Source organism: Argentina anserina, chromosome 5, assembly GCF_933775445.1.
Source record: "Argentina anserina chromosome 5, drPotAnse1.1, whole genome shotgun sequence".
In the NCBI taxonomy this organism is placed as follows: Eukaryota; Viridiplantae; Streptophyta; class Magnoliopsida; order Rosales; family Rosaceae; genus Argentina; species Argentina anserina.
In genome coordinates, this window is record NC_065876.1 from 21289125 (window position 1) to 21303484 (window position 14360).

Genomic DNA, 14360 nt, shown 5'->3' on the forward strand with positions numbered 1-14360 from the left:
ATCTCTTTACGTATTTGTAAATCAAAATCAATCTATGGCCTCACTCTATAATCATTTTTTGTAAAGAGTATACAATCTCACAACATAAATAATCTGAGTTTTCTCTTTTCACATCAACAATTATGTTAACCCAGAGAGCAAAATCGCAAAAATATAATCATTCACTCAATCAAAATCAATCTATGGCCTCAGTCTATAACCAATTTTTGTAAAAAGTATCAAATCTCACAACATAAATAATCTGGGTTTTCTCTTTTCACATCAACAGAGCAAAATCGCAAAAACTTGTTTCATACTTAGATCTTACTGACCTATCTCATCCATGGAGGATCTGGCGCTTCCAAACAATGAATCGATCAACCAAACGAATTCTAGATGCGGGCCGCTCCTTCCGAAGTTGCCCTTCTAAGATTTTTGGGGGAAATTTCAGAGAGGGCTACAGGCTACAGCCCTAATTTTTGCATTTGGGAAAATTTCGAGATCTCGTCGTCCACAGTGGGATGAATCGCGATTTCATCTAACCCATCACGTGTGGGTGGTCAACGGGAAAGTCTGCCCGAGAATTACCAAAAGCTAACCCAGCTTTTTTTTTTTCACCTAACGTTGGGGCAATTATCTCCGTCTCATTCATTTTCAAAATACACCAATCATACATCGACACATAATCAATTTAAATTTGGGCTCTCTGAGAGTAGGCTTTTACCAGAACTTGCCCTAAATATAAGTATGATTACAAGTACACACGTACGAGTGCGTAGCTATGTTTTCATATATAATTTGCCAAGACTTCATATGGGAAATACCTGGTTACGTACCTTTTACCACGCCATTTCGGTTACGTTGGGGCACCGTCGTCTCTGTGTTCCTTACCATAACCACCTCCCTTGATATTGTCTCTGTTACATACCGTTCTATATAAGCGAGCCGAGGAGGTGCTGGTTGTGGCAGTTGACGAAGCACTGAAACTACCTGCCTTGGTATCATCTCTATATAATATTTCTTTAGATACAAACTGAGGAGGTGCTGGTGGCGGAGGTGGAGCTGGAGGTGGAGAAGGAGAAGGAGAAGGAGGAGTGTGAGGAGGAGGTGGAGGAGGCGGAGGGCGCCGTGATTTTGCTGTATTTCTTCTAATAGTCTTTTCCAAACGCAATATCGCCTGCACATCCCTTGCTTGCTGCAGCTCCACTCTCTTCAACAACATTTTAAGAGAATCGTCCAATTCAACAAGCCGGTCTCCATAGCAAGCTGGCTTCATGCAGTAGTTCCACTGGGTGCGGGTACGTATCAACTCTTCATTAATGAGTTTTTGACCTTGTAGCATTTTTGCTATAAGAGTTTCTATGTCATCGTTTCTGAAACCTAATGCAGCATTCTCCACTCTTATATCTTCCATGATCCGCGGTTCTAAAGACTCTAGCGTAGATTTTAGGGTTCTCATGAGAGGTTTAATCTCAGCGCTCTTGCCGAGCGCTACCTTCACCAAATCAATGAGAACACCAAACGCTGTGTTTGAACCTATATTTTGCAAGGCCCACGTGACATAGTAAGACAAATGGGCCGCCCTTGCGATGATCCCTAGAGTTACCACAGCCATAATATGTTACAGCGGCCATAGATATTCTGCGATCACATGTACAAAAAGACGATTTGCATTGTCAACTTTGACAATTTGGCCGCCTTAATGTTGGAGCAATCAGTGCTACTGTTTGTTTTTCTTACTCATTTGAGATTAATCTCAGCAATTATTGCTAAGATTTCATTCTCTTTTCTTTTCTTAGTTTCAGTATAAATAGGGCCTTAAGATTCATTGTTAGAGGTGCTCGACTAAACGCTCAACGCGGCTACATTATTTTCTTATCAATACAATTCTACAATTCACAAGGATGGCCTAGAAAAACTCAAAATTTATGCCAAGAATATAAAAGATTCAAAACTTGGGGTAAAACATCGCTGGCCACCTCCTTGTACTTGTAGTTGGCCGCGATAATTTGTTTGTTGTTTTTTCAAATTTCTTTTGTTTGATTTATATTCTATATGTAATTTTTCTTTATTTCTAGATTAATGAAATTCTTTCAGTGCCATCATTTCAAAGTACAATGTAACATAAAAGGACCGTGGCTAATTGCTAGCCGTAGTGGCTTGATATTTGATCTCAACTAATAGCTGGCCACAATGACCTAGATAGTTGATTGCGACTAATTGCTCACCGAGCTAATTTGATGGATATCGCGGATAATTGTTGGCCGCGGTGAGAAGGTAATTGTTGGCCGCACTTCTTTTGGTCGTTGATAGTGTTTAATTGTATATTCTATTTGGTTGGCCGCGGTAAATAAAATTAATCGACCATGTTTAATGGCAGCCACTAATGAATGGCCGCAACAAGTGATGATCCCGGTTAATCAATCGATCATGACTTATGGCTGCGGCTAATGCATAATCTCAATTGGCAAATCGACCATTGCTAATGGTTGTGACTTATAAATGATCGCGGTTGAAAAATAGCCATGAAGCAATACATGTTGGTAATATTCTCCTATAGTCCCTTAACCACTCGGTATTATACCGAAGCTCAAGGGACTAGGGAGGCTCTGTTAATTTGGCAACGCTTATATGACATACATGTGAATAGTGTCCACAATGAATTCGAGGCTTGAAACAATGTCGAAGACTATACGATAGCCGTGACATGGAAAATAACAGACATTGAATGATCATTGCATTATTGATATTGGCAACACATATAATATAACGTGTTCCTTGCCAAATAAATTTCTCGAACTTATTCATTTAGTCATTTAAACACTCGGCATGTGGGGGATCTTTTTGAACCGATATTTTGCAAGGCCCACGTGGCATAGTAGGACAGATGGGCCGCGCTTGCGATGATCCCTAGAGTTACCACAACCATAATATATTACTGCGGCCATAGATATTCTGCGATCACATGTACAAAAAGACGATTTGCATTGTCAACTTTGACAATTTGACCGCCTTAATGTTGGAGCAATCAATGCTACCGTTTGTTTTTCTTATTCATTTGTGATTAATCTCAGCAATTATTGCTAAGATTTAATTCTTTTTCCTTTTCTTAGTTTCAGTATAAATAGGGCCTTAGGTTTCATTGTTAGAGGTCTTCAACCAAACGCTCAACGTAGCTACACTATTTTCTTATCAATATAATTCTACAATTCACAACACACCAGTCTCCTTTCAATCTTCAAGTTTACTTCATCGTTTTCTTTACCGATATTTATCTTTCTACACTTTTCTATATCGTTCTTTACTATATTGTTCTTTACATTCTTGCTTTATATTTCCATGTCTTTTCTTTATATTGCTTACATTAAGTAATAAGAAAATCACAAAGAACTACAATCACCATCACATTCACAACATTCACCCGTACCACACAACACTAAGATCGCGGCTAGCTAGCTGTTCTGTGTTAAAGTCCTTATATCAAGGCATTGAGAACCCCGCGGCCAAGAGTGATCCTTTCTCGGCCCACAATCATTTGATTACAAGTTAGATCCGCGCAAATAACAACTTTGAAACCTCGTTTGGCCCCTTGGCCGCGAGTTGGGACGCCTTAGCACACGTCACAAGCCAGAAGGATACGTGGAAGCCAAAAAGGACCTCGGCCTATTAACACGCGGCCGGGACGATTTTTGAGCTCCTACTATGATTTCTGCCATTCAAATCAGAATAACTGAACGAACCAAATTGTAGTCTAATTTGTTTGATGATCGGGTTGTAAACAATCTATTTATATAGAGAAAGCCAAAGCAAATGCATATATATTACATAGAGGAAGGGAAGTTGAGACTGCAATTTCCAACAGCCATTAACTAATGCTTAATCTTGGAGAGTAACAGGTTGATCAGATTGATTAACGACGACACCTGAGAAAGACAAAGAGCACATTTATAAGATAGCAGCAAGTATTATCATTGGAGAGACCGCCATGCATCATCCATGCCGGCAACACCCAGGTGATCGAGAGCATTAATTCATACCAATCTTTGTTTGTTTTCTATGTCAAAGTTTAATTTGCTCATCATCTTTCATTACAAACTTACATATATGCATGTCTTTTCCTTTGTTCTCTGGTTAGTAGCAAGGACGATGGATAATGATAATAATTCGAGGACCATCTGAATATGCATCTGGATCTAACATAGAGTACGTCCAACATATGTATCAAAACAAAAAATAATATTCATTAAGCAAAATGCATGCATAGAATACCTACGTACGTACTGTTTTGACTTCAACTGTTGAATTATTTATGCTCTCTAGTCTCTACAGTTAAATTAATCAAACCAGCGTGAAAGATTGAATCTGAGGAAATTTCTTGTTAACGTTCGAACTTACTTCGAAGCAAAACGCATATCAATTGAACACATACAAACTAAAATCTGGTCTCCTTCCATACAACATTTAGCAGGACGACCTTGATTTAAAATTTAGAGATTCACTTGGTCTTATTTGTTAGCGTGAATGACTCTCCGTGAATCACGCTCGTGATTTATGGAAGAAATTAAGGAACAGATTGTTGTTGAAGTATACGTTCATTAGATTATATATAGAATTAGTTTGTATAGATGAATTAAGAAAGTGTAATATACTTGTCCTCTTTATCGGCTCCAAGCGTTCTACTCGCTTGCAATCTTTCTCAGCCGAAGCTTGCATTTCTGAATGGTGGTTACACCTTTTGGCTTTTGCTTAGTTCTGCATATCCTAATATTTTCATATTTTTGCTTGCCTACTTCCTTCTCTTGTTAAATTTAGCAAACTGATCGATATACATTAGATTGTGTCATTGTGAGTTTGTGACAAAGTAGTTTACCAAAAAATTACACGGTTGCTTTTAGACTTCCAACTGTAGCTAAGAAATATAAATTTGTATTGAGCAATGTGATTGATAGGATAGCAAATTGATCCGAAATGCTTTATTTGTTTATTTCATTTTCATTGACAATATATATGCTTAATTTTATGGGTTCGTAATTGTCTCGCTTGAACATATAAAACTCATAAAATTCTTAAATCTCCATGTATATATGTAGTAGTATGGTGCTATGTAATGACGAGTGACTAGAAAAAATGCCAAGAGATAGAAGATATGATCAATTACTGAAAGCAGAGATCAAATGTACGTAGTTCAATGTTTGCACCTGCAACTATGGTACGTTCCGAGGCAACTAGCATTTTAAAAGAGATTCAAGAGTGAGACAAAACTAGTAAAATAATAATAGTCTTGTGGGGTGTTCATGTGTCTATATTGTAAATTTGTAATAATTCTGTATGCAAGTTCTGAGATTGGGGCAGTAGTGTTTGTCTGTCATTGGTTTCTAATTAAAGTGGTTTGGACTCATATTATTGAAGACGATGTTAACTATACATTCTGATCAGGAATCTTGAGCTCAGAATAATGTCATGAAATCTGGGTATGACACTTATTTAGTAAGAAGAAGTACGTGGACAAGTAATCTGCGTGTGATAGTTGATCGAATGAACTACGTACTCGATCGGGTAATCGCCTAATTGCTGGGTTCGTAAATATAATAGTTACAGCACTGGCGGATGCAAGATTTGAATATGGGGTAGACTAATCGATACTACATATATATAGATGGCATGTTCATTTGCTCTATATATTGACTGACAGTTTTTCACCATTCTGTTGTATCTAGTTTCTTTTCTTTGTCTCTCATCTTCGAGGTAAAAACTGTACAATGTATAGATCACGTACGAAGAGTAAGGAACGGGGCGGTTCAGTCGACTACCATTTTTGTACCAAATTTGAGGTCTAACTTGGTTGTATGAATCATATTGAAACCAACAAGAATAGCGTCCACACCAATTAATAAACTCATCTTGATACCCACCAATATTAAGAACGACTACAGACCAACAAAATCTCTTTGTTTTTCACAAGTAAAACATGTCAAAAGATTTAATTGATATATGAAAAAAATACAGCGACACACACACTCTCTCTCTCTCAAGTAGAGTTGAGGTTATTTTTTAGAACTTCCATATTGTGCGGCGGCGTCCATCCATGGTTGTTGCTTTGGCTAGCTATCGTGACTGTTACCAAGAAAGTTGTCTTTATTATGCACATTGAAGGTGCTAAACAGCGACAAGCGTGGCTCGTGGACTAGCTGTACCGATATTGTCCCAACTTAGCCACCTCACAGGTGTTGGGTTTTAATCACAAAAGGTCTCGGTACAATTGGTTATTATCCACCCACTTATAAGTTTTATTTTCTTTGTCACTTCTTAGATGTGGGATCTCTACTCTCCAACACGCCCCCTCACGTGCAACCTAATTTTTAGGTTTGCACGTGACAGATTAACATCCCACATACTGGGACGAAATAAACGAAATAAACCAAGGTCCAGTACCCAACGACACTTGGTGACCATCCAATCGGAAAACTCTCCGATGACATGATAATGACACCCATCTTGGGCCCATGACAAAGTGGCACCCAACTCGGGCCCACGACAGATTGTAGGCGCGACTGGAGAGGGACTCGCTCTAATACCATGTTAAACAGCAACAAGCGTGGCCCGTGGACCAGCTGTACCGATATTGTCCCAACTTAGCCACCTCACAGGTGTTGAGTTTTAATCAGAAAAGGCCTCGGTACAATTGGTTATTATCCACCCACTTATAAGTTTTATTTTCTTTATCACTTCTTAGATGTGGGATCTCTCCTCTCCAACAGAAGGACGATAAGGAAGTTGTCAAGTTTGAGTAACCAATGTTGCCTGGAGAAAGATATTCTTGTGCGTCAATTCATTTTGGTTGGAAGACACATCTCGTGTGCTGATTCTTAATTCGTTTCGCAAAGCAGTCAGCTCGATTTGGGAACTCTCTATCCCAGCCCTGTCAAACTTCGAATTCAGGCTCGCTCGTGGGGATCTTTCTCTTCAGGTTTATCAACGAATGTGATATGATCAATTGATCAATTGATCATAATGAACAAAGGAGGACCTTGTATGACTTTATGGAACTAGATATCAGCCTTTTGGTACAAGCTGATATATGTAAAAGAGTTTTACAGTTCAATATATAACATCAGCGAATTAAATAAAGTTTGTAATCGAAAATAGATTTATGAATGCAATCTGTTTTTGAATTTGAATTTAAACGTGTATGATTACTTCAGAGTAATACATAAAAGAAGTTATAAGACAATTTCCTTGATTGAAGGAATTGCCTTAACTGTTATTTTGATACAAAGGAGTTACATTCATTGATCCCTGCTAGAGCACCACACCTCAATTTATCAGTTTCATCAACGATATGAGATCTAGGGTGAATTTAGGAGAATAACAATGGAAAAAAGCCGTTTATGTAGTTTGCATCTCTAAACTCTTTCGTATTTGATTCAATTCTTCTTATATATGTACTAATTCTCGATTTGTCATAATTGTTTTTGTTTTTGCTCATGTGATCTTACATCTTATTCAGTTTGAATCTAACAGACCTTGGGGTCATCATGATCTTGCACAACGACTACGTGGCATATGACTTCTCTCAGTTCTCTGCATGATATTGTCACCGTCCCCGGCCTTGAATTTTTTGTGGAACTGTGGATCTGGGTTAAAGTGACTGGTTTGCCACCAGCTCTGCGTACATCGGCGGCAGTGGGTCAAAGAGTTAAAATATAGGTCCAATGCTACATGATGATCGATATCAGCCAGGAGTGCACAAAGGTGCAACTAGGGTTAGGGTTTTACTCTATCCATGAGGTGCGTATGTCAAGAAATGGTAGGGTTTCTCCATAGGATGTCTTCTCCTTGTTGTTCCGGTATGAGTGGTTACTTGGACGCTGTTGATGTGGTTGTTTGGCAAAAAAAAAAATTTGTCTCGGCCGAAAAAAGGGCCGAAACACTCAAAAACAATCGTCCTTTTGGTTTACGGGCGTGCCAATTTGCGGCCGAATGGCAAAATGAGGTTTTAATATGTGATTTGCGCTAGATCTAACTTCTTTCAAGTGATTGTCGGCCAAGGAAGGAACTGTCTCGACCATTGGGCTCTCGTGTCTTTGTTGCAAGGACTTTCAGTGTTTTCACTACTATTGAGTGAGAAATAAAGTGGAAAGTAAAGTAAAAGACTATGGATCTAATTGCTAAAGAGACTAAAGAAAACGATAAAAATTCTAACTAGAACTAAAAACAAAAAGATTGATATTGTAGAGAATTTGGTATATTGAATTGATTTGGGTTGTGTGCTCGGGGACCTTTTACATTGTGCTAATCACCTCCTATTTTTTATATTGCTACATACGTAAGATTTACAAAGAAAATGAAATATCTAATTAAATGATATTTTTTCAGTCTTAATGACTGAATTCTAAATGTGCTCCATATTGCTTCATTCCTTAATCACATCATAATTATTACCTTCTTCTCGCACACAATAAGGAGTAATTTCATTCTCGGCATTAAATGTTAAAATTAATAATTAACGTCGTTAACTCGATAATTATTAATCGCCGTTATTTGATTCTATTACGATTAAATCTCGGTAATTAAATAATTAATCGCCGTTATTTCTTCTTTCCCCTTCTATATCTCGGCAATTATAATTAGGGGAAATTACTTATTATTACTAGACCATATTTGAATTAACTAAAAACTCACTTTTCATATTTCTTATACAAATTAGGACATAACCCAAAGAATAAGTAGAACCAAAGTGATAAATTAATTAATGTAAAAATATCCAAAATACCCTTATTTTCGTGAAAATTACCAAATGTCACTTATATATATAACAAATTTCTCTCAACTCATTTTTTAGTTTTTTTTTTCCGGCAAATTTAAGTTTTTCGGCCACCGACAATTTGGAGGTGAGCCAATATATAAAGTTGTTCCTTATCTCATGGGCTTTCATTTAAGTACCATATTGCATATGTTTTGAGAAATTTTATAATTTCGAATTTTACTCACAAAAAACCACAGTAGCAGTTAGTTTCTCAATCGACAATAGCAGCTAGATTTATAGTTGACAGTAGCCGGTACCTTCCAAGTCGACTGTAGCAGTTAGATTTATAGTTGACAGTAACATGTAACTTCCAAGTCAACAGTAGCAGGTGTCTTCCAAGTCGACAGTAGCAGGTGTCTTCCAAGTCGACAGTAGCAGCTGGTTTTTAACTCGACAGTAGCAGTTAGTTTTTATAGTCGACAATAGCAGTTAGTTTTTATAATCGACAGTAGCAGATAACCTCTTCATTGATGTAGCAAACACTAAGGGTCAAAGAGGGGTAAAAAAGTAAAATATATTATGACATGTGACAACTTATCATCATTTGGTCGTTATTTGTAAATTTTAGTACTTATTTGCTCTATTAAATTAAGTAGCGAGTTATTTGTAAATTAAATCGTTGTCAGGTACTTTTGAGTAATTTGTTCTTATAATTAATCGTCATTATAATTTTCTTTCCTTTTTACTTGAATCTCCAACACATAATATCCAATAGAATTTCATTTTATGGAAATTCTATTGAGATACTACTAATAAAAACACCAAAATTTTCCTTATTTATCGGGCAAAAATATAAAGTCCGATTCACCAAAATCGGTGCAAACAGTGGTATGATCAAAGTCATCAAACCATATGTTCGATCAACTCGCTCTTGTCATCTTGGAAAGGACCAATGAAGTTATGTTATCTCCAGTTACGACTATACGTACTGCCATTTCAAAGATGTTTTCTGCCTTTAATTTTCCTCCTCAGATCGGTTGCTCTACTGCAAATCTGCAATTTCGGCCTCAAGCTCCATTCATGTGCCCCGACAGCTCCATTCTGCAAGTTTTCATTTTCATGTTAATTTTCGTAGTTCTAGTTTTTGCTTTGATCAATTTTTACCTTTTTGCTTTGAATAAGATCTCATATGGAATTTTTGTCTCCAAACGAGACTATTTGGCAGTGGTGGATGTAAGTAGTAGGCTACATAGGTTCACGATTTGCCCCAAAACCCCTAATCATTTGTATATTCCCCTTCCAAATCAAATTGATTACAACCATTGTCATCACTAACTATTTAATATGGTTAAAAGATGATGCCGAAACCATGCCGTTATAAATATTATTAGTTGCATAATTCAGTAGTCCGGGTTGTATAACGAATTCACTGCTTTGATATTATTTGCATATGGGCGTAAGGGGACTAAGGGCGTTGGAATTCTGTTTTTTATTATCATCTTCAAGCTACCTATTCTTACATGACTTGTTGATTGTACTTGGTACTTTCATTCCCTCACCGTATTTAGTTTCTACTTTCTGATGAACAAAATGTGCAACTTTCATAATTATGGGGACAAAGATGAATGATTTTTTTCTGGGCACATATAATTAGCCTAGACACCATTTGGATCCTGCATCCGCTGCTGTCATTTAGTAGTACGAATTGAATCTATATTGCTAGTTGTAAACTTGTATATATTCTACTCCTTCAATGAAAAAAAATCACATGCACCATCTGTCAAATACATAATGAGTGACGCGACTATAAGTGCCCCTGAAACGGCGTCGTGCTGGGTTGGACTCGGTAGTCATCGACGGCACCCTCTCATTGGTTTTTGGGTCACTTTGTCCTTTCACTCCCTCGACGAGTCCGTCACCACTTCAACAAATCTCTCTCTCTCTCTCTCTCTCTCTCTCTCTCTCTAAATATCAATCCATTTCTCCTCTCAACTCTCTTCCCTCACCCAACCCCGAATTGAAATGGAGGCCTCCACCGCCCTCTCCCGCATCGGCCTCGCCGGCCTCGCCGTCATGGGCCAGAACCTCGCCCTCAACATCGCCGAGAAAGGCTTCCCCATCTCTGTCTACAACCGCACCACCTCCAAAGTCGACGAGACCGTCCGCCGCGCCGCCGCCGAGGGCGACCTCCCCCTCTCCGGCCAGTACTCCCCTAAAGACTTCGTCCTCTCCCTCCAGCGCCCCAGATCCGTCATCATCCTCGTCAAGGCCGGCGCCCCCGTCGACCAGACCATCGCCGCCCTCTCCGCCTACATGGAGCCCGGCGACGCCATCATCGACGGCGGCAACGAGTGGTACGAGAACACCGAGCGCCGCATCCACGAGGCTGAATCGAAAGGGCTCCTCTATCTCGGCATGGGCGTCTCCGGCGGCGAGGAAGGAGCTCGCCACGGCCCGAGCCTCATGCCCGGCGGCTCCCACCAGGCCTATTCGAACGTTCAGGACATTCTACACAAGGTCGCGGCGCAGGTGGAGGACGGGCCGTGCGTGACGTACATCGGCGAGGGCGGCTCCGGCAACTTCGTCAAGATGGTCCACAACGGGATCGAGTACGGCGACATGCAGCTGATTTCGGAGGCCTACGACGTGTTGAAGAACATCGGCGGGCTCTCCAACTCCGAGCTGGCGGCCATCTTCGACGAGTGGAACAGGGGAGAGCTGGAGAGCTTCTTGGTCGAGATCACCGCCGATATTTTCAAGGTCAAGGATGACTTGGCCGATGGTTTCTTGGTGGATAAGTTGCTGGACAAGACCGGGATGAAGGGGACGGGCAAATGGACGGTTCAGCAGGCTGCTGAGCTGTCTGTGGCGGCGCCGACGATTGCGGCGTCGCTGGATTGTAGGTACTTGAGTGGGTTGAAGGAGGAGAGGGAGAGCGCCGAGGAGGCGTTGAAGCAGGCAGGGTTTAAGGAGGAGATTGGAAATGTTGTTAGTGGGGTTGATAAGAAGAGGTTGATTGATGATGTGAGGCAGGCTTTGTATGCGTCCAAGATATGTAGCTATGCTCAGGGGATGAACTTGTTGAGGGCCAAGAGTATCGAGAAGGGTTGGAATTTGAACTTGGGGGAGTTGGCTAGGATTTGGAAGGGAGGGTGTATTATTAGGGCCGTGTTTTTGGATAGGATTAAGAATGCTTACCAGAGGAACCAGGGTTTGCCTAACTTGGTTGTTGACCCCGACTTTGCTAAGGAAATGGTGCAGAGGCAAGCTGCGTGGAGGAGAGTTGTGGGTCTGGCTGTGGCCGCCGGGATTAGTACTCCGGGAATGTGTGCTAGTTTGTCATACTTTGATACTTATAGGCGCGGTAGGCTTCCGGCTAATCTTGTTCAGGCCCAAAGAGACTTGTTTGGAGCTCATACTTACGAGAGGATTGATCGCCCCGGCTCTTTTCATACAGAGTGGACTAAACTTGCTCAAAAGAGTTCGGGTGTCGGTGCTCTCAATTGAGCTGTTGTAACTTACTAGTCTGTTTAGCTGTTGATTTCAATGGGTTGTTGGGTGGTTTGATAGTTGAAGTGGAATTGTATGTCTCTTTGAGGCTTCCTTGCTTAGGTGTAGCGATCATTGCTTACCCTTGTCAATAAAAAGTGCTTGCCTTTTGAGTTCAATGCGCTAATAGTTTTTCTGAAGTTATTTATCTCTCTTCCCTTCTGCCTTTTGAATGATTACCTTGCTGAATGACTTGTCTGGGAATTTGTGTTGTGTTAACTCCCCCATACATGTTAGACTCTGTCATTGCTTTTCCCCAGGTCATTTGATCAATTCTTTCTCATTTAGATTCTCGTGATGAGTTGTGTTTAAAAATTAGAATCTGGAATTAATTGCTTCTTGTTTAATTCAGTTAATTTGTGTGAACTCTGTTCTTGTTCTCTATGTTAAAACCCCGTGCCTTTTGAAATGTAACTCATTTGCTTTCTGCCCCTCCCTACTGTAATATTTCACTTCTGGGCTTCCCGCGTCCTCTGCAGCTGTCACAAGAAAGATGGTGTTGCTTGTTGACGAGTTTTGGCATAAGCTTAATTCTAGGTATGATTAATTTAATGAGTTTGGATTTCTGGCAACTTAAAGCAATGAGTTGATGCTGATTATGGGAAATTTAGTGCTTACTGGAAATTGTGGTTTGTTTTCTACATGGTTAATGTTGATTGTTTTGTCCAGGCTTCTCTCAGCTGGTTATTTGCTAGATTTATGTATGACGAATGTGGGTTTGGGTGGTTTAAAGCCATGCAAAGGCTACCATTTACCTCAAGGGTATGATTTACTTCATTGTCTATTGCCTAGAACACAAGTCAGGGTTATGTTTGTGTTCTTTCTGTAAGAAGAATCCTTTATAAATTATCTAATTGGTTGCTATTTTCTGTTAAAAAATAAAAGCTGAAAGATATTTTCTCAAAATAATTGCTTACTCAATCCTCTGCATTGAAGTTGGTTGTTTCAGTTTCTAGGGTGTTGTGTTTCATTGTATGAAAAGTAACTTTGTTGATGAATATCAGGCTCTCTTTTGGATTTTTCTTGTAGTCAGAAATTTGTTTTTGGTTCCGGACTGAAGAACTTCACTTTCTCTAGGTTCGTAGGCCAAGGATATAACTTAGGATTATAAAAACGCAGAGCTCTGGATGTCAACTTCCAAACTTTCCATATTTATTCTGTTTTTGCCTCCCTTGGTGATCGAGTTTATTCTGATTGTGTTTCTTTGATGCTTTCCCCTTACATTGATATTGGGTCATTATGAATTCCAGATTGACCTTTCAGGGTCCCTCGCTAACGATTGAAACAGTGATATACTGAGCTGCCATAACTTTTTAAAGAAAAAAATTAAGATCCAGAAAATCATTTATATTAAGTGGAAATGATACTTGTATACATAATGCAATCAATATGTTGATTATGTTCTTATTCACATGACACTTCTTTTTCTCCCAATAGGATTTATAAATCTATATTTATGTTCTCATACTTTTGGCATGTAGTTCATCTCTGGCACAGGGATTTGTGATTCCTAAAACATGATCCAGACAGCATGACTAGAATATTGGATATCTGTCAAGACCTCAAGGTGATTTTAGACACCGGTTGAATTGTTTCCTTAAAAGTTGTCTGTGCATGTTTCTATATAGTGATTGAGCTGAAGTTGATACCACTCACTAGGCCCTTCTTCCATTCACTAAATAGCCACCACCTTCATTTCTCACAACAATGGAGGAGTCTGTGTCTCGGTCCTGTGCTGTTAAATCACGAGAGGGTGTTTTGGAAGGAAAGCATGATGAAAATATAGACATATCACTACATCAGCACCATATTTGAAGAGGCAGGGTGCTCCGCTTTCATTCACAATAGCTGTAAGGTGAAGTCTTATACTCCTGCAGATTATCCATTTCTTGGGAGGTGGGACATTTTGGATTATATCTATAATCAAATATTGGTTATTTGATTCAGGTTGGCCGTGATGGCGCGTTGGAGTTGAACAAGGAATACAACAGAGAACTGTATATATGATACATGAACTGGCAATTTTTCCTCTGAATTAAAGGCAGAAGTGGTAATCTTATTTGTTCAACAGGTGGTATTCTATAGT

The 14360-nt window shown here is 39.5% G+C and overlaps 1 protein-coding gene and 1 long non-coding RNA gene across 2 annotated transcripts; both read left to right on the forward strand.

The window, feature by feature from the left end:
- Window positions 1-10666: 10666 nt before the first annotated feature.
- LOC126794423 (6-phosphogluconate dehydrogenase, decarboxylating 3, chloroplastic) lies at window positions 10667-12412 on the forward strand. Its single transcript, XM_050521136.1, has one exon. It carries the CDS (start codon window positions 10748-10750, stop codon window positions 12230-12232), a length of 1485 nt encoding a protein of 494 aa, XP_050377093.1. The 5' UTR covers window positions 10667-10747; the 3' UTR covers window positions 12233-12412.
- Window positions 12413-12565: 153 nt separating this feature from the next.
- On the forward strand, window positions 12566-13971 carry LOC126794430 (uncharacterized). The gene is made up of 3 exons (XR_007672150.1): window positions 12566-12811; window positions 12944-13036; window positions 13756-13971. It is a non-coding gene; the product is annotated as an uncharacterized LOC126794430 (long non-coding RNA).
- The last annotated feature ends 389 nt before the right edge of the window (window positions 13972-14360 follow it).